The sequence below is a fragment of the Globicephala melas genome, chromosome 15 (assembly GCF_963455315.2).
Source record: "Globicephala melas chromosome 15, mGloMel1.2, whole genome shotgun sequence".
NCBI lineage: Eukaryota > Metazoa > Chordata > Mammalia > Artiodactyla > Delphinidae > Globicephala > Globicephala melas.
Window position 1 is genome coordinate 22819309 of NC_083328.1, and position 24614 is coordinate 22843922.

At 43.5% G+C, this 24614-nt stretch overlaps 1 protein-coding gene across 7 annotated transcripts in view; it reads right to left on the bottom strand.

Moving 5' to 3' along the window:
• The window catches only part of IQCK (IQ motif containing K), a 144870-nt gene that overhangs the window by 71330 nt on the left and 48926 nt on the right, over positions 1-24614 (bottom strand). For all 7 annotated transcript variants that reach the window (XM_060285778.2, XM_030847159.2, XM_030847163.3 and 4 more), the window contains one exon: positions 14745-14829. In XM_060285778.2, coding sequence (XP_060141761.1) covers positions 14745-14829 — 85 coding nt within the window. The remainder of the gene's footprint in view (positions 1-14744; positions 14830-24614) is intronic.

Genomic DNA, 24614 nt, shown 5'->3' on the forward strand with positions numbered 1-24614 from the left:
TGTTGCCCTGTAGGTTCTGATTCAGTCCATGTGAGGTGGAAAAAGACGTGAGTGTATGTAGTAAGAACCCCAGGTGATCTAGTGATCCAAAAAGTTTGCGAAACCCACTCTCATGGAAGAGGATGCAAAGAATGAACTTAATGTTATGAGGCTGTACCACTTAGTCTCAGTCCTTACTCACGTGTTGCCACATTGATTATTGCAAATCCCTAAATTCAGAGTCAAGAAGGACCACTCAGCCTCCTAGTGTGTGGTCAGGAGGCAGGGTCTGTGTGACTCATGAACAGCAGCTGCTTTTCGTGGGCTAATCTTTTCAGTGCAATTCTACAAAGTCCTTCCCCCAGGAAACCACACCTATTTTTTTTTTCTTTTACTGAAGTCCCTTTAATAATAAAGCCATACCGCAGTACATACTTGGAAAATATGGAATTTCCCCCAACGGCTCAGTGATGACAGTTGAGATAAAGTTCATCCAACTTTTCTTGGTACTTGTTTACCCAAATAATCAGGGAATGAGTAAGTTGCAAAAGCATTTTAGGTATTTGATGAACCTTCCAATGATGTACAGGGTTAAATCACAGCAAAGTTTGCTATGCCACAGACTGTGTTATTGCATAAAGCTTTGATCTCTTTCTTACCATCAATACCCAGGGCTGACATTCATGCTGCCCAGATGCTTCTAACGTGCAGTCAAGGTTGAAGGCTACTGTTCCCCACCACGAGTGGCTCTCAAAGTGCCATCCCCCAACCAGCAGCATCAGCATCATTGGAGGGTGAGTTTGAAATGCCCCACTCCAGTCCTGCTGACTCAGGTACTCTGGGGTTGGGGCCCAGCAATCCGTGTGTTAACAGGCCTTCCAGATAATTCTGATGCAGGCTACCATTTGAGAATTGTTGCACTGTGCCCCCAGTGGATCCCTGCCCCTTGGAAAACTTTGCCACTCTCCTCATTAAGAGGGGAGTGTATTCCCCCTTCTCCTGAATCTAGGCGAGCCTGGTGAATTACTCTGACCAAGAGAAGGGAACTGAAATGCTGCTGTGCCAGTTCCAGAGTTAGGTCTCAAGAAGGCTTGAAGCTTCCATTTTTGCCCTCCTGGAATGTTTCTTCCATGATGCAAGGAAGCTGGTCTGGCTGACTGGAGGACGACAGGCCACATGGAGGAGAACTAAAGTGCCCCAGCCAAGAGCGGCACCGACGTCCCATACACCTGCATGAGCCACCCTGGACCTTCTAGTGCAGCCGGGAGACCTTCTCGGGGAGAACGCCATCCTGGCCAAGGAACACCTGCTGAAGGGGGTGCAGAGGAGGCTGGACGCAGAGCCCAGCAGGGAGCCCGGCATGGACATCCCGCAGCTGAGACTCCTGAATGCAGGGTTCACCATCAAACGTACCGACTGAACGCAGCCACATGAATGAGCTGAGGAGAAAGCAGCAGGGGAACCAGCCGGTTGACCCACAGAATCGTGAAAGATAATCAACTGCTATGACTTTAAGTCATTAAGATTCAGCAGCAGAAGGGACTAAGTTGCGGCTGTGCAATTTGCCCCTAAACTTTGCCTTGAAGGGCAATCGGTTAGCCCTTTAAAGCAAAAGTCTAGGAAGGCTGGGAATGTGGCTGGTCCTAACTGCCAGGCAGGGTGCCTGGCTCCGTGGGCACTGCCCTGTGCTGTTGTCACACAGGCCCCGTGCTTCAAAGGGCTTCACGCTTGTTCTAAGGCTCTGCTGTCGCCATCTGGAAATTCGTAATAACTCTGAACAAAGGGCCCTGCAGATTATGTAGCCAGTCCTGCTAAATGCAGCTTCTTCATTTATTCCTCACGACAATCTTAAGAATTGGGTTTATCAGCTCTCATCACATATTTGGGATACGTTGTGAGCAAATAAAAAGGGGGGCTTTGCAGACAGTCTGGCAAGTTGGCAAAGCATTTTGGGGGCCATATTAAGAAGAATCCCCTTGCTGACAAAACCCAGAGTATATTTAAACAACTACAGGACCAGGCAGCGGGAAGGAAAAGGGCCTGGCCTGGGAAGCTAAGCCCCGAGCAGTCCAAACTCACTATTTATAGTGCTGTGGCCTATTTTGGCCTGCTGGGAGGCCCTGAAAATTGCCTGAGATCTGGGCCTGGAACTGATGATGGAAACCAGGCACTTTCATTCTGGGATGTGGCTGGAATCATGCTGGGCACAGACAGAGGTCTTTCTGATGAGCTCAAGGACATTTTGAAAAACAGGATTTTCTTTGACAGAGAATTTTTTTAAAATTAAGGAAAACCATCAGGCCGTGACCAGGAATATATTCTTAGGGAAGAAAATGCATGGATCACATCAAGTCAATAAAGAGCTAACAATTAGCCAGGCACTGTGCTAAGTGCTTGACATGTACCATCTCATTTATATCCTCACATACAACCCTGAGAGGGTAGCACTATTATTATCCCCATTTTACAGGAAAGGAAACTGAGGCTTGGGAAAACTAAGTAATTTAAGGAAGGTCACAGGGTTGGTAAGCCAGGATTCAAACCCACATCACAGCGCTCCATCTGCCCAGGCTGTCACCTACAGCACTGCTTCTCCAACTTTGGCATGCAAGACTCACCTGGGAGTCTTGTGAAGATGCAGATTCTGATTCAGGAGGTCTGGGGTGGGGTCTAAATTCTGCATTTCCAACAAGTTGCCACGTGAAAATAATACCACTGGTCCACAGATCATAATTTGAGGAACAAGGATGAGTCTTCCTTCTTCTATTTTCAACCTCCTGCAATCTGCTCCCTCAACAGCAGCCTGAGTTATTGGGGTAGTTTCCAATGCTGCATAATAAGTGAACCCCGAAATTGGGTGGTTTAAAACAACAAGCTCTTATTCCCTCACACAGTTCCTGAGGGTCAGGAAGCCGGGTGTAGCTGAGCTGGGAGGTTGTAGCTCAGGTTCTCTCATGGGGTTACAATCAGCATGGCAGCTTGGGCCTGTATTCCCCTGAAGGCTGGACTGGGCGGGAAGAGCTACAGCTAAGATGGCTCACTCATGTGGCTGTTGGCTGGAGGCCTCAGGTTCTTGTCATGTAGGCATCTCTCTAGGGCAGCTCGTGACATGGCAGCAGGCTTCTCCCAGAGTGAATGATCCAAGAGAGAGACACTCAGACTGCAGTGTCTTTTATAACCTAATCTTGGAAGTGACAAACCTTTATACTGTCATATGCTATTGGTCACACATAGCTACTCTGGTACAGTTGTGGGAAGGGACCCCCAGGAACGTGAGTACCAGGAGATGGAGGTCACTACTACCACAGTTTCCTGATGAAAAGTGAGTCAGATCATGTCACTCCTCTGCTTCAAACCCCATCATCACTTCTCATCAGAGTCAGCATGAAAATCCAAAGTTCCATCAAACTGACGAGAGCTCACACTTGACTGCATGGGACCTGGTCCCTGACTACTTTCTCACGTCCCTTCCCTCATCCCCAGCTCACTTTAATCAACCGCACTGACCCTCTTGTTGGTCCTCAAATACCTCCAGCATCCTCTTGCTCCTGCAGGCCTCTGCATGTGCTTTTCCTTCTGCCTAGAATGAACTTCATTCACATCTCTTCTCAAATAACACCTTTTCAGAGAGGCCTTTCTCGACCAGACCCACCATCTGAAATGGTAGCCTCTGTTATTCTCTAGCCCTTTGGTTTGCTTTATTTTGCTTCACGGTACTTACTTGTAGTAGATAATGTTCAGCTCGGAGTATACTTCTCAGCTCCATTGATGCTGGGCTTGGCCATGTGACCTGCGTTGGCCGACAGAATGTGTGAGGAAGTGGCGTGTGCCAGTTCCCAGCCTCCGCCTTAAGACTCATTGTGTGTGTGCTTTGTTCACCCCTTTGAGAGCTTTTGACCTCTGTTGTAAAAAGAACAAGCCCCTCTTAGCCTGCTGATCTCAGAAGAATGACAGACCCTAGAGCAAAACTAACTAGAATCCAAATGCCTGGAGCCAAGCGTAGCCAAACCCAGCCTAGAGCAGCCCTGGCTGATCTGCAGACATGGGAGTAAGATGTAAATGTATGTTGTAAGCCACTGGGTTTGGGGGTAGTTTGTTAAACAGCATTATCGTGACAATAGCTAACTGATACGCTTCTTGACATTATATTACAGATTGATGTATATCTGTTTATAGTCGATGGCAAGAACGCAACCTCCAGGAGGGCAGAGACTTGGTCTTATTCCCTGCAGTATGACCAGCATCTAGACCAATGCCCACCTTCTGCATAGTAGGTACTCAATAAATACTAGTAAACGAATATCAGTGAGTGAATTGATTCTGACTGTAGATCCTGCTTAGCAGCTTAACTTTTATGCCTGACTGTTTTCAAAGTAGTCCAAGAATTTGCAAAGTATTTTTAAAAATTGTCTTGAAAAGGAGTTCTAGGCAGCATGCCCTCCATGAGGAGAATGTGACGCACACAGAGGTGTCTGCATTGTCTCTGTGCCAGATGCCATCCCTCTTCACCTGGGCCACATCTGAAGCCATCCAGAAACGACAGCCAGCTCCTGCCTGAGAACGGAAGTGCTGCTTTAAATGATGCTGGTTCACCTGGTCAGGCGGCTGTCCCCAGAGGAAGGCCAGGGAGATGGCTAACGACACACACAAAGGGAGGAAATGCCCCCCACCACCACGTGGAACAGCTGCACCAGGAGACACCCCTCTCTGGAGAGGAGGAAGAGGAAGTCAGCAAAGCTGCAAAGCTGACCAGCAATCTGGGGAAGCCGACACTCACGAGAAAGCAGAAGGAAAAAAGAAGCTGGTCCTTAGAACACTCGTCTGGACTTGCTGAGGAAGTAAAAACTGACACTAATTCTAAAGGTTTTTTCAGTCCTGCCATCTCGGCGCACTTTGGATTGGGAGTATTTTGAATGAGAAAATATTTGGCCAAACTCCTACCTGCCAACTACATTAGAAGGGTGTTTCCCTTAAAACACAAACGCATAGATCTATGCGTGCTGATGTGGAAAGCTGTCCTGAAGGCTAAATGAAAGGTCAAGATGCAGGCTGTGGAGTGTGAGCCCATATTTATAAAAATATCCCGTATTCATAAAAAGTGCAATACGTATACATAAATGTTCGTATATACAATGGAAAAACACTGAAAAGACACACACCAAACTGTCAACAGTGCTTGCATCTGGGAAACAGGTTTAGAGTAGGACAGGACTGGAGATTTCACATTTTACTTTAAACTATTTTAACAATACTTGTTATGTTCTGAATGTTCGTGTCCCTCCAAAATTCGTATATTGAAGTCCTAACCCCCAATGTGATGGTATTAGGGGGTGGAGCCTTTGGGAGGTGACTAGGGTTAGATGAGGTCACAAAGGTAGGGTCCTCATGGTAGGATTAGTGCCCTTATAAGAAAAGATCACAGTGCTTGTTTTTTTCTCTGCCATGGGTGGACACAGTGAGAAGGCAGCCAACTGCAAGCCTAGAAGAGGGCTCTCACCAGACTCCACATCTGCCGGCACCTTGAGCTTGGATCTCTCAGCCTCCAGAACTGTGAGAAATAAATGTTTGCTGTTTAAGCCACCCAGTCTGTGATATTCTGTTAGAGCAGCCCAAACTAAGACATTATTTCTATATGGTTTCATTTTTGCTTACAATGAATATTGGCCTTTTTACAATAAAAATATCAATAAAAGACTTTTTCATACAAAGATGGCCAATTTTTTTCTCTACCGGAGCTGACATGCTGCTCCTTGCAATATTTTCAGAGGTGGTCAGATGTGGTTGTAAAAGGACATCTTGTTTCACACAATGATTGCCAGTGACAAGGGGCCCTTCTCTGAGAAGCAGACCTCCTCTCACTGGCTCTGAGGTAAGGGTTGGATCATGAGATATTCTGTACTTCTATCCTTGGCACTACGCCTCTGCTTGCCTGTCCTTCTAGTTACATCAGTGTTTGCTTTCTGCAAACATGCTGACATGACCCATCCTGGACGGATCCGAGGTCTACAGTGTTACCCAGTTCTGCCAATATCACCACAGTCTTAAGGAGTGTATTTATACCACTTCTTGTCTCTGTCTGTGTGTTGGCGTTACAGTTACTCTCATACACCAAGCAATCTTTTAAGACACACACAAAATTGACAGAGAAACATTGATCTTTCCAGTTGGTCTTTAAAACCTCTCATTTGTTTAGGAACTTTTCAAAGAGGAAAAGACACTGATATGTCTTTCAATTACATCCACATTAATACCATCCATTTCTGCATCTACAGTTCACAGGACACTTTCTCATGCGTTGCCACTGAAAATCATTTTGATCCTTCTGATAACCTAGTGAGATAGACTGAGCAGCTATTACTGTGCTCAACTTAAAGAGAAATAATTTGAGACTCTGAGTTTAGTGATTTGTCCTGGACCATTCAACTAGTAGGTAGCAAAGTTGATTCCAGTTCATCAGTGGGCTTAAACCCTGGTGCATGTTAGAGTCACCTGGGTGCTTTAAACAAATGCCCATCTCCTGTTCTCACCATAGTCAGTTGAACAAGAATCTCAGAGAATGAGGCCCTGGGTATTAGAATTTTAAAATAAAATCTTTCCACAGATGACTTTGATACATAGCGAGCTTGAGACCATTGCAATCTGTAGGTATAAATAAGCCATCCTTACGTTACTCTCATGTGCTTATTCATCACCAGGTGAAGGCCTCCCTTGTGCTGGAGTTCTACAGTAGAATACTGCACAGCAATAAAAAGGAAGGGGCTGCTGATGCACGCAGCCACGTGGAAGACCTTCACATGTATCAGGCCAAGTGAGAGAAGTCAGACTCAAAGGCTACACACTTTATGATTCCATTTGTATGCCATTCTGGAAAGGCAGAACCATAGTGGAAGAAAACAGATCATGGGTGCCAGGCCCTGGTGGTGGGAGCAGGGGTTAACTACAAAGGGGCAGCGTGAGGGAATTTGGGGAGATGATAAACGTTCTATCTTGATTAGGGGAGTGGTTAGACTATATGGATTTGTCAAAATTGAGAGACTGTACCCTAAAAGGGTAAATTTTACTGTATGTAACATGCATCTTAGTAAGCCTGATTAAAACACACATACACACACACAATGCTATACTACTACACACCCACTAAAATGGCTAAAATTAAAAAGACTGACCATACCAAGATCAACAGATCAGGACTTGGAACAACGGGAACTCTCATACGTTGCTGGTAGGAATGACTTTTTCAAAAAAAGGGAGAGATGGGGTTTTGAGGACAGTCAGACCTGGGCTTGAATTCTGGCTCTACCATTTATCATTGTGTAATGTTGGCCAAGTCACTATGGGTTTTTAGGCCTTGGTTGGTTCATTTACACATGGGATAACAGAAGTATATACCTGCCTACTTTATAGCATCAGCATAAGGCACAAAGGAGATGTTGCTTGTGAAATGCTTGATGCAGTGCCTGACACATAGCAATGACCGATAATATCAGATTTGGCTATTCTTAACATTATTATCATTCTTCTTGGTACAGCTGTCTCTGGGCTCCTCCAGGAATGGGTGAGCTCTGTGTCTACAGTTCTTGGCAAGTAGAAGGCCCTCAACACATGTTTATCAAATGAAAGAATGAACAAATGAAGTCGCACGCAATGGAAGGCGTAAGGCCTCTATTTGAGTATAATGGCAGAAGGGTTGGCACTGGTCATTCTTGGGAGCATTCCACTTCAAGCATTACAGGTCTAATTTCTGAATTCCCAGCCAAAACCAGGACCTCTACATCATTGAGAAGTTTAGGAGTTTTATCCTACTTGTTCAGTGGGACTTGTATAGGTGGCCTTCGCCTCCCTAATGGCTTATAAATATTTCCCACATGTTAGAAAATGCTCAAAATCAATTTCAAATATGTGGGTTTCACAAATACCTCTGGAATGACCTAACAAAGAGATCTCTTTAGATTGAATCTTCTGCTTGGGAAGGCAATGTGGTAGTGGAAATGGACTGAAACTGGATTCATGAGCCAACAAACAACAAGAAGATCCCATAGAGAAGACAAATCTTTCCACACGGAGTTCCTGGTAGGGGAGCCCTAGGCCAAGACTGCTCAGCAAATCACAAAGGGCATGGCCAGCCTCTCTGAGGCTTGCGAGAAATGGCTGTGCACCATCAAGAGGGGAACTGGTGGTAATTTGATGCAATGCCCCATTTCTAGCATTCCTTTTACACAATACAATGTCTGACTTTTCCTGGCAAAGTCTGCTCACCTGCCAGCAGATATCAGCAATTGGAAGAGAAATTCCAAATGAAGAAAATCTTTTCTGTCCAGTTCTCAGATGAACTAAACGTGCCCAGTATGCCTTCAGCTGATGCTCTCCTTTAAAAACCCTTCTTGGGGGACTTCCCTGTTGGTCCAGTGGTTAAGAATCCATCTGCCAATGCAGGGGACACGGGTTCAATCCCTGGCCCGGGAAGATCCCACATGTTGTGGGGCAACTAAGCCCGTGCACCGCAACTACTGAGCCTGAGCTCTAGAGTCTGCATGCCACAACTACTGAGCCCACGCGCTGCAACTACTGAAGCCCATGCACCTAGAGCCCATGCTCCGCAACAAGAGACGCTACTGCAATGAGGAGCCCACATACGGCAACGAAGAGTAGCCCCCGCTCGCCACAACTATAGAAAGCCCGCACGCAGCAACAAAGACCCAGCGCAGCCAAAAAATATATACATATATACAAAATAAAATTTAAAAAATAAAAAAAATTAAAAATAATTTAAAAAAGTTAAAAATTAAAAAGCCTGCTTGGGGATCATAATTTTTCATAGCAAACTTCATTTCCTCACATTACAAGGCTTGGTGAAGAGGTGGTTCATGAAGGCCAATGATAAAATGAATACACTTTTCTCAAGTGTAACCTCTGGGAAATTAATAAGCACAACTGTTGAGTTCAAGGATCTTGGTGCATAAGCAACTCCCCAAAAGGAGCCGGGCTTAACTACAAACGGGCAGCATGAGGGAATTTAAAAAATTTTTTAAAAGTCCATGTTTAAGTGCCTGCTTAAACCCCTGAGAAGAGCTTATAAAATAGAACAATACAGTTTGCTCTTCTTTGTTTTCAAATGCCCTCATTAGAGAGATCATTTAAGGGATTTGATTATTCACTAAAATATTTATGAAGTGCCTAATATGTACCAGACAGTGTTCTAGGGGCTGGGGATACAGGATGAACAAGTCAAGCAACTTCTACCCTCCTGGAGCTCACATTCTAGTCAGGGTGACAGGCAGTAGACAAGTGAATATCCAACACAATTACAGGTAGTTGGTAAGTGATAAACAGGGCATAAAGCATAGTAAGAGGCTGTGGAGTGATGGGGTGGTGCTATTTTGGAAATGGTGACCAGGAGAGACATCCAAGAAGAACCCTGAATGAGGCAGGAAGGGTACCATGATTGACAGCTGCCAGCACAAAGAACAAACAGCAAGTGCAAAGGCCCTGAGCCAGGAGCGTGCCTGATGTGCCTGAGGAACTACAAGGAGGCCACTAGCTGGCTTTTCTCAAAGATTCCCTGTTAAGGAAAACAGAACCACCAGTACCATCACCCCCACCAAGAGCTAATATTTATTTTGGATTTATTATGCACCTGGCACTGTGCTAAGCCCCCTCATGTGGACGAATCATCTGATTCGATCTTCATAAGTAGGAACTATTATTATTGACTCAGCCCCCTTCCTTGGTCTCAGCTCCGCTAGCCTCTGCAGTCACTTCTCCCGCAGGCTCTTCACACAATGGCAAGGTGGTTGTTGATAGTCTAGCCTCTCAGCAGGCTATCAAGCTGCTCCGTCCCAGCAACCCTTAGGAGAATCCCAGAATGGAGTTGCACTAGGTGTGACTGGCCTTCCCCTGCCCATCATGAACTAACCCCTGTAGCCAGAAGAATGTGATATTTGAGTGTCCATGTTACCAAATGAATCACATCCAAGCTGTCTCAGGCCGGAGGGAAGTGGGACACTGCACAACTCGAAACCTTGTATGCTTTGTTTATACCGAGCTATTTCTCCTTGAGGGTGCCTCATTTACCCCAGGTCAGTTCACTATTGACAAGGGGATAACTGCACAGATTCTCATCGTTCTCTGCAGGATCTCCACTTTTTTTTTTTTTTTTTAACTTTGCAAAGCCACAAAGGGGGCTGCTGGAGCAACCTTGCACTGTATTGTTCATCAAAGAACATTAATGATTGATGGCCATTGTGATTCTCAGTTGTCACAATGCCTGGAGGGGGAGTTGATGTTGGGAGGAGGGGAAAATTGCATGCCACACTGGTGTCTAGGCTGAGTTAGACAGAATAAAATAAAACAAATGGGCAGAAGGCTTAAAACACCAGGAGCCTATTTAGGCAGAATAAATATTCAGTGGATTTATCTGGTCTCTGCCTCCTAAATCATTAAAGAAATTTCAATCATTATGGCCCATGAGAACCTCTTATGAACATCATGAAAGAACAGTCTTCTCCATCAGTTGATACCTACTACATCTAGTATTTCATAAGCAGAAGAGCACCACTAATGTGGTAGTCTGGCTTATCACCAAACACACTTCAGAAAGGAGACTGTGAGAGGACCAGATTTCATTCACAATATCCAAATGGATTTTAAATACCCCACTCAGTTTTGCATGTTGAAACAATCTGGCTTTCTAACCGTTAACGTAGTATTTTGAAAGAAGAAAGAAGAACACGTCTACTTCTACAGAAGTGCTTAATGTCGAGAAATAACTAACTCTCAGGAACCTATTTACAATGCTAATTATAACATCACAACTCTCAAGAATGGTTTACTACAAATAGTTTTTCATACCAGGTGATATTTCTGTTCATGTGGTCAGTTTAAAAATATTTTATGAAATGTCTGGATGGTTTTATGACATCTGAGGTTGTCAGATTTCTGGATTTTAAAACTTCCTGGCAAGAATATTATTCAGACTTAAAAAAGGAAGAAAGTTCTGACACATGCTACAATATAGGTGAAACTTCAGGATATTTTGCTAAGTGAAATAAGCCAAAAGGTTAAAGTCTGCATGATGCCATTTACATGAGGTACTTAGAAGTAGTCAAATTCATAGAGACAGAAAGTAGGAGGGTGATTGCCAGAGGCTGGGACGGGGGGAGTAGGAAGTTAATGGATACAGAGTTTCAGTTTAGAAAGATGGATGGGAGTGGGTTGCAAAACAATGCAAATATACTTAATGTCACTGAACTGTGCACTAAAAATTAGTTAAAATAGTAAATTTTATGTTATATATATTTTACTACACACACAAATTTTTATGGGAGACTGTATTTTTCCTTCATAGTGTTTAAGAAAGTACAAGTAAAGGTTTTTGTTAACTTCAAAAAACATGTTAAGTGTAGTAAAAACTAGACCCCTGGCAGGTAGAAACTGCTGGCCCTACACCCATAGACCCGAGACTGGTTGGAGCTGGAAAACTGATGATCGAGATTCCTGAAACACCACCCTATCACCTCACCATCTACCAATCAAAAATCGCCCATGAGCTGATTAGGCACCCTGCAACTCTCACCCCTAACACTGCCTTTAAAAACCTTTCCCTGGGGCTTCCCTGGTGGTGCAGTGGTTGAGAATCTGCCTGCTAGTGCAGGGGACATGGGTTCGAGCCCTGGTCTGGGAGGATCCCACATGTCACGGAGCAACTGGGCCCGTGAGCCACAACTACTGAGCCTGCGTGTCTGGAGCCTGTGCTCCGCAACAAGAGAGGCCGCAATTGTGAGAGGCCCGCGTACCGCCATGAAGAGTGGCCCCCGCTTGCCACAACTAGAGAAAGCCCTCGCACAGAAACGAAGACCCAACACAGCAAAAATAAATAAATTAATTAATAAACTCCTACCCCCAACATCTTCTAAAAAATAAATAAATAAATAAAAAATTAAAACACCTGGGTTCTAGTCCTAGCTCTGCCACTTACTATCTCAACTTTAAAAAAAAAAAAAAAAAAAAAGGCTTTCCCTGAAAGCCATCAGAGAGTTTGGGTCTTTTGAGGATTAGCTGCCCATTCCCCTTGCTGGCACCCTGCAATAAACACTGTATTTTCCTTCACTACAACCCAGTGCCAGTAGATTAGCTCTGCTGTGCATCTGATGAGCAGACCTGAGTTTGGTTCAGTAACACTGTCCCTCTAAAATCAGGAACAAGACAAAGATGCCCACTCTCACCGTTTTTATTCAACTTAGTATTAGAAGTCCTAGCCTGAGCAACTAGGCAAGAAAAAGAAATAAAAGACATCCAAATTGGAAAGGAAGAAGTAAAACTGTCACTATATGTAGATGACATAATTTTAAATATAGAAAACCCTAAAGACTCCACCAAAAAACTATTAAAAATAATAAATGAATACAGTAAAGTTACAGGGTACAAAATCAAAATACAAAAATCTACTTCATTTCTGTATGCTAAAAATGAACAAGCAGGAGGAGAAATTAAGAAAGTAATCCCATTTACAATTGCTACAAAAAGAATAAAATACCTAGGAATAAATTTAACCAAGGGGTAAAAAACCTGTACAGTAGGGCTTCCCTGGTGGCACAGTGATTGAGAGTCCGCCTGCTGATGCAGGGGACACGGGTTCGTGCCCCAGTCTGGGAGGATTCCACGTGCCGCGGAGTGGCTGGGCCTGTGAGCCACGGCCGCTGGGCCTGCGCATCCGGAGCCTGTGCTCCGCAATGGGAGAGGCCACAACAGTGAGAGGCCCGCGTACTGCAAAAAAACAAAACAAAACAAAACAAAACAAAAACCTGTACAATAAAAACTCTAAGATATTGTTGAAAGAAACTGAAGAATACACAAATAAATTGACAGATATTTCATGCTCATGGATTGGAAGGATTAACACTGTTAAAATGTCCATATTACCTAATGCAATCTACAGATTCAGTGCAATCTCTATCAAAATCCCAAGGACATTTTTCACAGAAATAGAATTAAAAGTTCTAAAATTTATACGGAACCACAAAATACCCCAAATAGCCAAAGCAATTCTGAGAAAAAAAAGAACAAAGCTGGAAGTATCACCCTTCCTGATTTCAAGCTATTATATATTACAAAGCTATAGTAATCAAAACAGCGTGGTGTTGGCAGAAAAACAGATACACAGATCAATGGAACATAACTGAGAGCCCAGAAATAAAGCCACACATATATGAACAATTAATTTACGACAAAGGAGCAAAGAACATACAATGGAGAAAGGACAGTCTCTTCAATAAATGTTGTTGGGAAAACTGAACAGCCACATGCAAAAAAATGAAAGTAGTTCGGTATCCGCCATATACAAAAATCAATTCAAAATGGACTAAAGACTTCAATGAATCTAAGACCTGAAACCATAAAACTCCTAGGAAAAAACATAGGAAGTATGCCCTTTGACATTGGTTTTAGCAATATATTTCTGGATATGTCTCCTCAGGCAAGGGAGACAAAGAAAAAATAAACAAATGAGATTACATCAAACTAAAAAGGTTTTGCACAGCAAAGGAAACCATCAACAAAACAAAAAGACAACCTACTGAATGAGAGATGGTATTGGCAAATCATATATCTGATAAGGGATTAATATGGAAAATATATAAAGAACTTATACAACTCAACAACAACAACAAAAAAAACCCTATCAAAAATGGACAGAGGAGCTGAATAGACATTTTTCCAAAGAAGACATATATATGGCCAACAGGCACATGAAAAGATGTTCAACATCCTCATTATAATGGCTATTATCAAAAAGTCAAGAAATAATGAGTGTTGGTGAGGGTGTGGAGAAAAGGGAACCCTCATGTACTGTTGGTGGGAATGTAAACTGGTGCAGCCACTATGGAAAATATCGTGGAGATCCCTCAAAAAAATAAGAATAGAACTATCATATGATCCAGCTATTCCACTTCTGGGTATTTATCCAAAGAATATGAAAACACTAATTTGAAAAGATATATACACCCCTATGTTCACCACAGCATTATTCACAATAGCCAAGATAGTGAAACAACATAAGTGCCCATCAACGGATGAATGGATAAAGAAGATGTAACACACACACACACACACACACACACACACACACACACACACACACACAACATGGAATATTACTCAGGCACACAAAAAAAGAAATCTTGCCATTTGCAACAGCATGGTTGGACCTTTAGGGTATTATGCTAAGTAAAATAAGTCAGATGGAGAAAGACAAATACTGTATGATTTCACTCATATGTGGAATATAAAAAACAAACAAACAAAAAGACAAAATGAATGAACAAACCAAACGAAACAGAAACAAACATGTAGATACAGAAAACTGAAAAGTGGTTACCAGAGGGGAAGGGGCTGGAGAGAGGGTAAAATGGGTAAAGGGGATTAACTGTAGGGTGATGGGTGGAAACTAAATTTCTATTGGTGAGCATGCTGTAGTGTATAGAGAGATTGAAATATAATGAAACCCATAAAATGGTATAAACAAAATTTATCTCAATAAAAACTAAACTTTAAAAAAGGTTGGAGGGTACTTTTAATAATAACTGCATAAGTTTTGGTGGAAATTCTAAATCATTCTTTAAGACCTGTTTTACAGAGAATCTTATTTCTGAGGTCTGGATGTTAGCTATACTATCCTATGCTCCAAATTCATCTAAAGGTTGTCCCCTGGGTCTTCCACAGCACAAAAATTCCCCATCAGACCAAATGCCGTAATTGCACATGACTCTTACCAGATAGGCTCTCCAGAAGGACTGAATGCAGAGCGCTGCTGCCGGTTCTGTCAGCAGGAGGGAGAGTGGGATCGCCGGCCGTGGGCTGAAAAGCAATAAAATGGTCATAAGCCCATGAGAATCCATCCTTCAGCATCAGCAGAGCCTTTGACAACGTAATGGCCTCTCTGATTAAGTGCCTCATCTATTCCCATTCTTAGAAAGCAACAATGTCATTTTTTATAGAAAAGTTTAGGCTTGAGTTAGCATTTCTTTGTTTTAAAATCTGGGATGGATTTTTTGTTTTTAACCAGCATAATCTTAAATCACTGTTAGCCTGCCCTGCTTTGAAGGGCTCAGGTTAGAAAGCTGCGTGTTAGTTCTGAAGGTGCAACATACATGTTACTGATATAAGCCTATGTGGACATAAAGCAAGAGACAAAGCAGAAGTCACATTTATATACTGCATTATGACTGAGATATAATAAAGGACTCTTTTTCCAACTTTCTATTGAAGGGGAATTAAGTAGTCCATTTCTTTCCTGAAATACTACAATTTACCTCTGATCAGTGTACATTCCAGTTTAATGTGGTTTAAATTCAAGAACATTTTAAAGTTAAGTTCTTCTACTACATCTTACTAAGCAATAAAATATCTCAAGAGCAGTGTCTGCTCTTGAGGGATTCTTCGATTATGGTGGGATGTCTGATCATCGATACCACATTAAAAAATCATGGCTAAATGCTCCTTTTTTGTTGTTTATTTCCTAAAAGCTGTTTAGAGATACTAACTGCTGACCAGATTTTACAAGTCTGACTTAATTCTGGTTCCTTATGTTTCCCCAAAGCACAGCTACCTCTGAAAAACCAAAAGTCAAGACTTTTCAGATATAGTGCAAAGGAATAAACCTCTGAACGAATGTGGGTCACAGGGACTGCTCTCAGGGCAGGATCCCCAGAAACAACTTTACAAGTGAGGGATCCCCAAGAGTCTTGGCCTCCAGACTCTCCCTAATGACAGCCATCATTTGAGTTTACAGTAACTCTTATTTTACAGAGAGAGGTTGACTAACCTGTCCAGGGTCACACAGCTTATAAATGGCCTAGTCAGGATCTGGGCCCAGATCCACCCAATCCCCAAGCCCAGGCGTCCCTCACATTGCCGTGCTGACACCAGACCTCGGCTGGGCCACCACTTGCAGATGCCCAGCCTGACAGACTCCGGAGCTAACTGGCAACAATGCACAATTCTCCAGCATCTGGGGTTTTATTTCCTTCTAAACTCAGACTTAAAAACAACAACAAGAACAACAAAAAAACCCACCCTTGATACAGTATATTTGTGTGAATGAATGAATGCTCTTTTGGATTATTCCAAAATCAAAGAAATCAAAGCCGGGAAGAACCTAAGGGGTTATCAAGACAATTTCTAGCGAGTGCAGTGTTGCCGGTTCTGGGTCTCCAGCTGGGCGGGTCCTTTCTAAGAGAACAAGAAACGGAGATTCTACTTCTTTGGAGAGATAATTACAACCTCCAAATGATAGCATTGTTAGAAACCTTTCCCTAATGTTCTGCTTTTATTTTTATTTGCTTTTTTTGTTTGTTCTGTTTTTGTTTTCACTTCTTTTTGCCTAACATCTAGTTTTCTGGGCTGTAATAGAGCATTTGTATTTTTTTGGAGGTACACTGCCTCCCTGCTTTCCACATTAAATGTCTCTCCTCATACACTGTCCTTATTCTGTAAATCTTGGTTGCGTGACACCAACAAATCACATCCCTGAAGTAATTCTCCTTCACTAGTTAAAAAGCAACGGCTTCTAGAGAGACCTTGGTGTTTCTAAGGAGACCTTAGTGTGCTGGCAGTGAATTCATGAGAATAATGCTATCGTGCAACAATACCAGCTGATATGTACTAAGAGCTTCCCCGGCTCCCCTCCCACCAGCCTTGCTCCTTGTGCTGTAGCCAGAGGCGCCCTTTTCATCTCCACCAATGTGGCCTCCCACCTCAGGGCCTTTGCAGAGGGGCTTTCCTCCACCTCCAGTATCCTCTTACTCCCGGCCAGGTCACTGCATACAGTGTGCAAGCTGTTCTCTGCTCAAGGGCTCCCAGCAGATGGGCCAGAGGGCACTGAAACCCCAGCACATGCTCTGCCACCTCTGCCCTAGGGCAGGGGCACCTTTTACTAATTTGCTCAAGGGAACCTTGGGGCTGAGACCTCCTTCTCCCAGTTCACTATATTTTTTTTAATTTTATTTATTTTTTTTATACAGCTGGTTCTTACTAGTTATCCATTTTATACATACTAGTGTATACGTGTCAATCCCAATCTCCCAATTCATCCCACCCCCCCACCCCCCGTCACTTTCCCCCCTTGGTGTCCATACGTTTGTTCTCTGCATCTGTGTCTCTATTTCTGCCCTGCAAACCGGTTCATCTGTACCATTTTTCTAGGTTCCACATATATGTGTTAATATACGATATTTGTTTTTCTCTTTCTGACTTACTTCACTCTGTATGACAGTCTCTACGTCCATCCACGTCTCTACAAATGACCCAATTTTGTTCCTTTTTATGGTAATATTCCATTGTATATATGTACCACATCTTCTTTATCCATTCGTCTGTCGATGGGCATTTAGGTTTCTTCCATGACCTGGCTATTGTAAATAGTGTTGTAATGAACATTGGGGTGCATGTATCTTTTTGAATTATGGTTTTCTCTGGGTGTATGCCCAGGAGTGGGATTGCTGGGTCATATGGTAATTCTATTTTCAGTTTTTTAAGGAACCTCCATACTGTTCTCCATAGTAGCTGTATCAATTTACATTCCCACCAACAGTTCACTCTTATTATTTCTTCTGATCTCCACTCAAATGTTATGGAATGATGTCCTTTGATTAGAGCAGGGCCATTGGCGCTCTGTGAAATTTTCCTTCCTAGTCCTTGGCCCAATTTGGAGATATAAATCTGTGTGATTATCTAAAGAACACCCAAATCCTCAACTAGACTGAAAGCTCCATGAGGGCAGAGACTGGGCCTGTGTTTGCTCCTCTTGGCATTTCCAGCACTTGGGACAACATCTGGCACATAGCAGACACTCAGTAAATCTTTGTGGGATGAGCCTCTGCCCAGCTCAGTATGCTAAGCTCTTTCCACACAGTGTTTCATTAAATCCTCATGACATTAATAATGAGCTGTTGTTGTCCTTCTTTTAGAGTGAAGAAACTGAGGCATAGAGGGGTGAAGCGGGTCGTTCAAGGTCACTGACTATTTCCTGCTAAGAATGCAAACTGCCCAGGAAACACAGGGAGTGGACCATGGAGAAGAGGAGGGCAACTCACAAGGTCACTCATATGGAATTCAGGGTCTAGCAGCTGCAAGTGTTCAATAGAGGAAAACACAGCCATTTGCCTAGAAGATAAAAATGAGGGGGGGAAAAGCCGTAGTCATAGAAAACGCCGTCTTGATTAATCCTTACAGTAATAACTTGGCAGGTATTCATTTGCCTGAAGTTCCACAGGGAAATCCGATGTCAGGACAGCAGAACGAAGTGCAGTTTGTCACTTGTATCTGAGGGGAGATTTGATGGCGCCTTTCTGTTCAGCTACAATTTTCCTGTTTTAAGTACGTTTTTCTGTACCGATGTCATGAAATCCTCAAAGTATCAGTACTCCCATTTTGGAATAGCAGTAGGAAAGGAGAATGGCAAATCTGGGGACACAACAGGCTAGGCGAGCCCAACAAAGGCCTTCCAGCAGTAATGAAACCCTGAACCGCTTTGCATCACAATGACATCTCCAAAAAGCGAAATGAGATTTCTAATAGGCCTTTAAGCAGTAATATGAGGCCACCTTTAGTGACATCCTTGCTTTCATGGCTAAATAATGGGGCGCTGTCTAGTTCCCAAAGCAAGAATAAGTATGAGAAAGCCAGTGTAAATCAGGCCAAATAAAAAGGACTTGATCTTCGGAGAGCAGTTCCTAGGAATTATCAATCATTTCAGCAGGTCAACTTGAAAGGATAGAAGCTATGCCAGGCCCTTTTTATTTTTTTGCGGTACGCGGGCCTCTCACTGTTGTGGCCTCTCCCATTGCAGAGCACAGGCTCCGGACGTGCAGGCCCAGCGGCCATGGGTCACAGGCCCAGCTGCTCCGCGGCACGTGGGATCCTCCCGAACCGGGGCACAAACCCGTGTACCCTGCATTGGCAGGCGGACTCTCAACCACTGCACCACCAGGGAAGCCCTAGGCCCTTTTCTCTCTTTTGGAATCCGTGCAACTGGCTTCAGGTCAAATAAAAATTGAGATTGAGTAGAGGTGACTGCTCATCACGGGGGAACTGGGGAGGGGAGGGGAAACAAAAGCGCCAATCACAGGAGAAGGCAGCTGAGGCTCCTTGGGGCTCAAATTGGAGGTCCCCAGAGCAAATAGGTTTGAGCATTCCAACGGACAAAACAGTACTGCTGAGTGTTTCCAAGAATTGTCCTGTTGGTAGTGCTCGTTTGTCATGTCCTCCTTCTTCTTCTCAAACATGAATTAAATCTGTTTGAATCACAACAATTGCTGCCATAATTCTGAGAAGGAACAGTCTATTCTTCTGACTGTATACACGTGTATGTATAAACGTGCACACACAGAGGCAATTCCTCCCCCAGTTTTGGATGCTCAGTAAAAGATTTCAAGACCTAAAGAAGCTACAGCATACTTGCAAAATACATAAGAGAAGCTGAGAAGTTAGTCTTTATTAACTTCTCCATCCAGCTCTAAGACAACAGTTACCATCTGAAATGACATTTACGAAGAATAAAGCAGAAAAGGGAAAGGCTTGCTTAATATTGAAAACTGAATCTTGAAATCCAATTGTTTTCCAATGTTCATTAGGTAAAAGATTACGCTGTTTTCTTGTACCATGAAAGCACAACCCAGATGCAAAGCCATTTACAAAATGACACAGGCCCTCAATCAACCATCATTCATAAAGCCCTTCACCAATTCATGAGGCCAGTACTTGATAACCTCTACTCAGCGTATTCAGCAAAAGAGATTACGCAGTCCCTGCCCTCAGCCTTAACTGGTTTCCCAAACATTCTGTGTTGGAGGCATCACAGTCTTGAGTAATGAACTTCAAATATTTGGAAGCAGTAGGATAGAGGTTATCTGGAATGGGACTTCCAGACTAGCCATTAGGACGGAATCTCCCAGGATTCTTTCAATTCCAGCCTTCCATTACGCAAGGAATAGCTCCGAAAACCAGTAAGGAACAGTCAGCTGCATTAATCTCTAACAGCCTAAAGCACATTTTAAAAAACCATAGTTACCAGAATGTGATCTCGCTTCACCCCCTCAGCAACTCCACTCTGGGAGACCAACAAGCAGTTAGTTATTACCCTGACATCAGGCTGAATCACTCTCCTATATAAACAAGTCCTGTTTTATCAGCCCCATCACTGGAAGCTGCATATGCGTCCGGTTAACAGTGTTGCCTAAACAACAAGCTGCAAGACCTCGTGCTCACCCTTGGACTGCTGGTATAACCACCTTAAAAACCAGGGCTGTGCTACCTGCTGCTGTTTGATAGATATGCCCAGATTGCTCTGTTATTTAGTCTCTTTGTGACTGAGTACATGTTTTCTCTAATGTGGCTTAAGGAGACCTGCCTCCTCCCCACTGTCTTTCTTCCCTCTCCAGGGGTGTATGGGAAGAGCATGCCACCTTCCTAACCCCTTCCAAACCTCTCACAGGGGATCTTAACTTCTTTTGTGCCATAATCCCTTTTCACTTCGGCAATTTGGATTCCTTCTCTGAATAATATTTTTTTTTAATATAAAAGTAAGTACATAAGGGACTTCCCTGGTGGTGCAGTGGTTAAGAATCCACCTGCCAACGCAAGGGACACGGGTTTGAGCCCTGGTCCGGGAAGATCCCACATGCCGCGGAGAAACTAAGCCCATGTGCCACGACTACTGAGCCTGCGCTCTAGAGCCCACGAGCCACAACTACTGAGCTTGTGCACCACAACTACGGAGCCCGTGCACTGGAGCCCGTGCTCCACAACAAGAGAAGCCACGGCAATGAGAAGCCCACGCACCGCAATGAAGAGTAGCCCCTGCTCGCCCCAACCAGAGAAAGCCCGCGCACAGCAACCAAGACCCAAGGCAGCCAAAATTAAATAAATAAATTTATTTTTTTAAAAAAAAGTACATAAGATTTCAAAGTAAACCAATTATATTGAAATACAGTTTATCAAAATATTTTTTAAAACTGTTGGTGATAAAGTAATATATGTCCTTCTAAATCATACAGTAAATAAGAAGAGCTAATGGCAGTTCAATTAACTACTATAATTTGAAAGAAGAGACAAGTGTAAATGATATTTCAAGATCACTGCAACAACTATAACGGGATGTAAAAACATCTGATGGTTGCTATCAGTAACAAAGGTACAGTTACTGTGGGTACTACTGAGGTTTGTTTCCCACATTCATAATTAAAAGAGAGGCCAAATTTCAGTTACAGACTAGTGAAAATAAAGAAGTAATTTCCCTGCCTTCCAAGGTCAGGGACCCCTGAATCATAGACAGTTGTGGCTAGAGCTGGGGAATGGGGGAAGATGAATTTTGCATCCAGGATGAGACTGAAGACTAAGGATTTAAAATAAACAAGATGAATCCAAACAGTGAAATCAGACTATCTAAAAACAGTGACCAGGAAGTTATAGAATTTGGTCAAAAAGTTATTAAAGGGCTACTTCTCAGATGGCAGAGAGATTCAGTGTAATATAGTGATGCAGTTACTGGAGAAGAAAAAGGAAAAAGATTTTCATATTTTTATTCCCAGTAAGTTGTGATTCTTCAGTATACCCATTAAATTTTAAAACCTAATTCTAATTTTCCCCAATCCCCATTCAGCCACTTGCTCGGGCCTGAAATCTCCAAGTCAGCCTTGCCTTAGCTCTCTGTCACCCCACATCCAGCATCAAGACAGATCCCAAATCCAACCTCTTCTCACCTTCTCCACTGCAAGCCCCCATCATCTCCTGCCTGCAGTCGCCTGCTCACTGGCCTCTCTGCTTGCACTATTAGCGCTGACTTTAGCCAACTCCCCTCCAGCTGCCAGAGTGATCTTTTTAAAAGATAAATTGGATTACCTCGCTCTTCTGCTCAAAACCCTCCAACAGTTTCCTATCACACTCAAAAGGAAAAAGAAAAATCCAAACTCTTTATCATGGCATCCAAGGCCCCACCCAAGGTGGGAGCAGCCTCACCAGCCTCTCTGGCTTCCTTTCCTGCCACCCTCTCACCCTCTCTCATCTCTTCTTGCCTCACTGGCCAAGTCTGTTGCTGTCTCAGGGCCTTCGGAGTAGCTGTTCCCTCTGCCTGGAACACTCTTGTTTCCGATCTTCATAGGGTTGGCTCCCTCTGCGTGTCATTCAACCCTCTGTGCAAATGTGAGCCTTCCCCGGCTTCTCTGTCTAAAACGCTAGCACCTCTCACCCTAGGCCTGGGACTCTCAATCCACTTTACTCTGCTTTATTTTTCTTCAAAGCACTTGAGTCTTCTTTACATCATACAATATGTTTCTTTGTTAATTTGGTTATTGTCTGTCTTTACAATGTAAATCCCACAGGGGCCAAGACTTTCTCTCTTTTGTTCTCTACTCTATGGTACCTAGAAACGTGCCTGGAAAAAAGTAGGCACTCAATAAATATTTTTGAATGAATAAATATTATTATAGATAAGGAAATAGAGGACTTTCCTTAATGTCAGAATTTATCAGTGGCAGAGCTGAGGTTAAATGAAGATATTCTGTCTTTCTCTTGCTTGGTGATTCTGCTACCCATGTTTCATCTTGCCAAAGCAGTGGTTACTATTCTCTTAAGATTAAGGATAAAATAATAGCCATCGGGCTTCCCTGGTGGCGCAGCGGTTGAGAGTCCGCCTGTCAATGCAGGGGACACGGGTTCGTGCCCCGGTCCGGGAAGATCCCACATGCCGTGGAGCGGCTGGGCCCGTGAGCCGTGGCCACAGAGCCTGTGCGTCCGGAGCCTGTGCTCCTCAACGGGAGAGGCCACAGCAGTGAGAGGACCGCGTACCGCAAAAAATAAAAATAAAAAAAGAATAATAGCCATCATTCTTTGAATACCTACTTTGAGCCCTCTGCAGTGAATATCTTTCATTTTTATCTGCCTATCATACCCTCCCCCTTTTTGTGGTATCAACCCTCAGATTTTGCTTTGACAGCTCCCCCTCCCTGTATCAGGGGGAATGTGGGTCACAGTGCCTTGTCCTCTCCTGGCCAAGGTGTGCCTCAGAAACCCAAGCTTAGCCAAGCAGATGCCCCTTCCCTGGAAGAGGAATCTTGAGTGGACTGGCAAAGACTAGAGGGGGTCTGTGCTCCCTGGGTCCCTATACCTGCTTCTAAGGCCAGATCCTTACCTTTTCCTTTATGTCTGTGAGTTATCTTTTTACTTCCAATATATACCATTTTTCTTAAGCAGCCTTTAAATTTCTGTTGCTTGCAACAAAAAACTCTGATACCATCTTTAACTGTCACAGCAAGCCTATGATGTAGGTTTTATCACCATCCCCATGGTACAGAAGAGAGGAGCAAGGTTCAGGGATGTGAAGGGATTAGTTCCAGGTTACCCAACGTTATACAGTATGTTGGCTGCATAATGGACCAATCCCCAGACACTGTGAATGTATATATATATATATATTCCCTTATATGGCAAAAGAGGCTTTGTAGATGTGATTAAATGAATGGTCTTGAGATTATCCTGCATTATCACAGGTGGGCCCAATGATATAATCACAAGGGTCCTTATGAGAGGGAGGCAGAGGGTCACAAGCCCTCCAGGATGGAGGTAGCCTCCAGATACCAGATAAGGCAAGAAACAAATATTCCCCTAAAGTCTCCAAAAGGAACCAGCCTTGTCAACACTCAGACTTGAGCCCTGTGAAACTGATTTTGGACTTCTAGCCTCCAGAACTATAAGAGAATAGATCTGTGTTGTTTTAAGCCACCATGGTTGTGGTAATTTGTTAAACAGCACAGGAAACTAGTACTCCAACTAATAAATGGCAGAGCTAAGACTGGAGCCCAGATGTGTCTGCCATGCTGCCTGACACAGGCTCCCCGAGCTCGTTCCCAAAGAGCCACCTAAAAACAACAGGAAGAAGGGGAGGAAGCAGTACCGTGTGCCCCCGAGAAAGGGCCACCCACACAAAACCTCCAGCAGAAGGAGGCACTCAGAGGATTTATGCACCCCAGCGTGTCCTGGATTCAGGAAACAGGTCTCTTTCCTTCCTGTCTAAAGACGAAAGTTAACATAAAGAGCAAAGACGATTTATTACCCTCACGAGACTCCGGCCTTTCGAATTACTGAGACAGAAATCTTCTATAAGACAAAATGGATTGAAAGGATATTTCTCCTTGCAACAGGGCATGACGGCAAATTTTCTGGCAGGCTACCATCCAACTCTGTTCTTTAGTGCAGGACGCATGCCATTTCCTGTGCCGTTTTGAAGGCACAACCGTTTTGGGTCCCACTGTCAAGCTCAGTGCAGAAAATCTGACCGCTGGCACTTGTCCTCAAACGGCACAGTGACACTTCTATTCTCACCTCAGGTTTTGGTCATAAGATACCTTTCACTGACCTGAAAGTATCGTGGATTTTTCTTTTCTCTTCTTTTATCTAATGGTAGAACTTAGCTGAAAAGACATTTTGCCCAAAACAACCTTTTCTTTTCTCTTCTAAAACACAATCTTTGTTTCATTGAAGGTCTCAGTTTTAATGATGTCTTTCATGAGACTTCTCCCCTGGGACACGGGACCAGATAGGCAGCAGTGCACTTTTGTTCCTTGTGTTTATTCAGTGATTTATTTTTG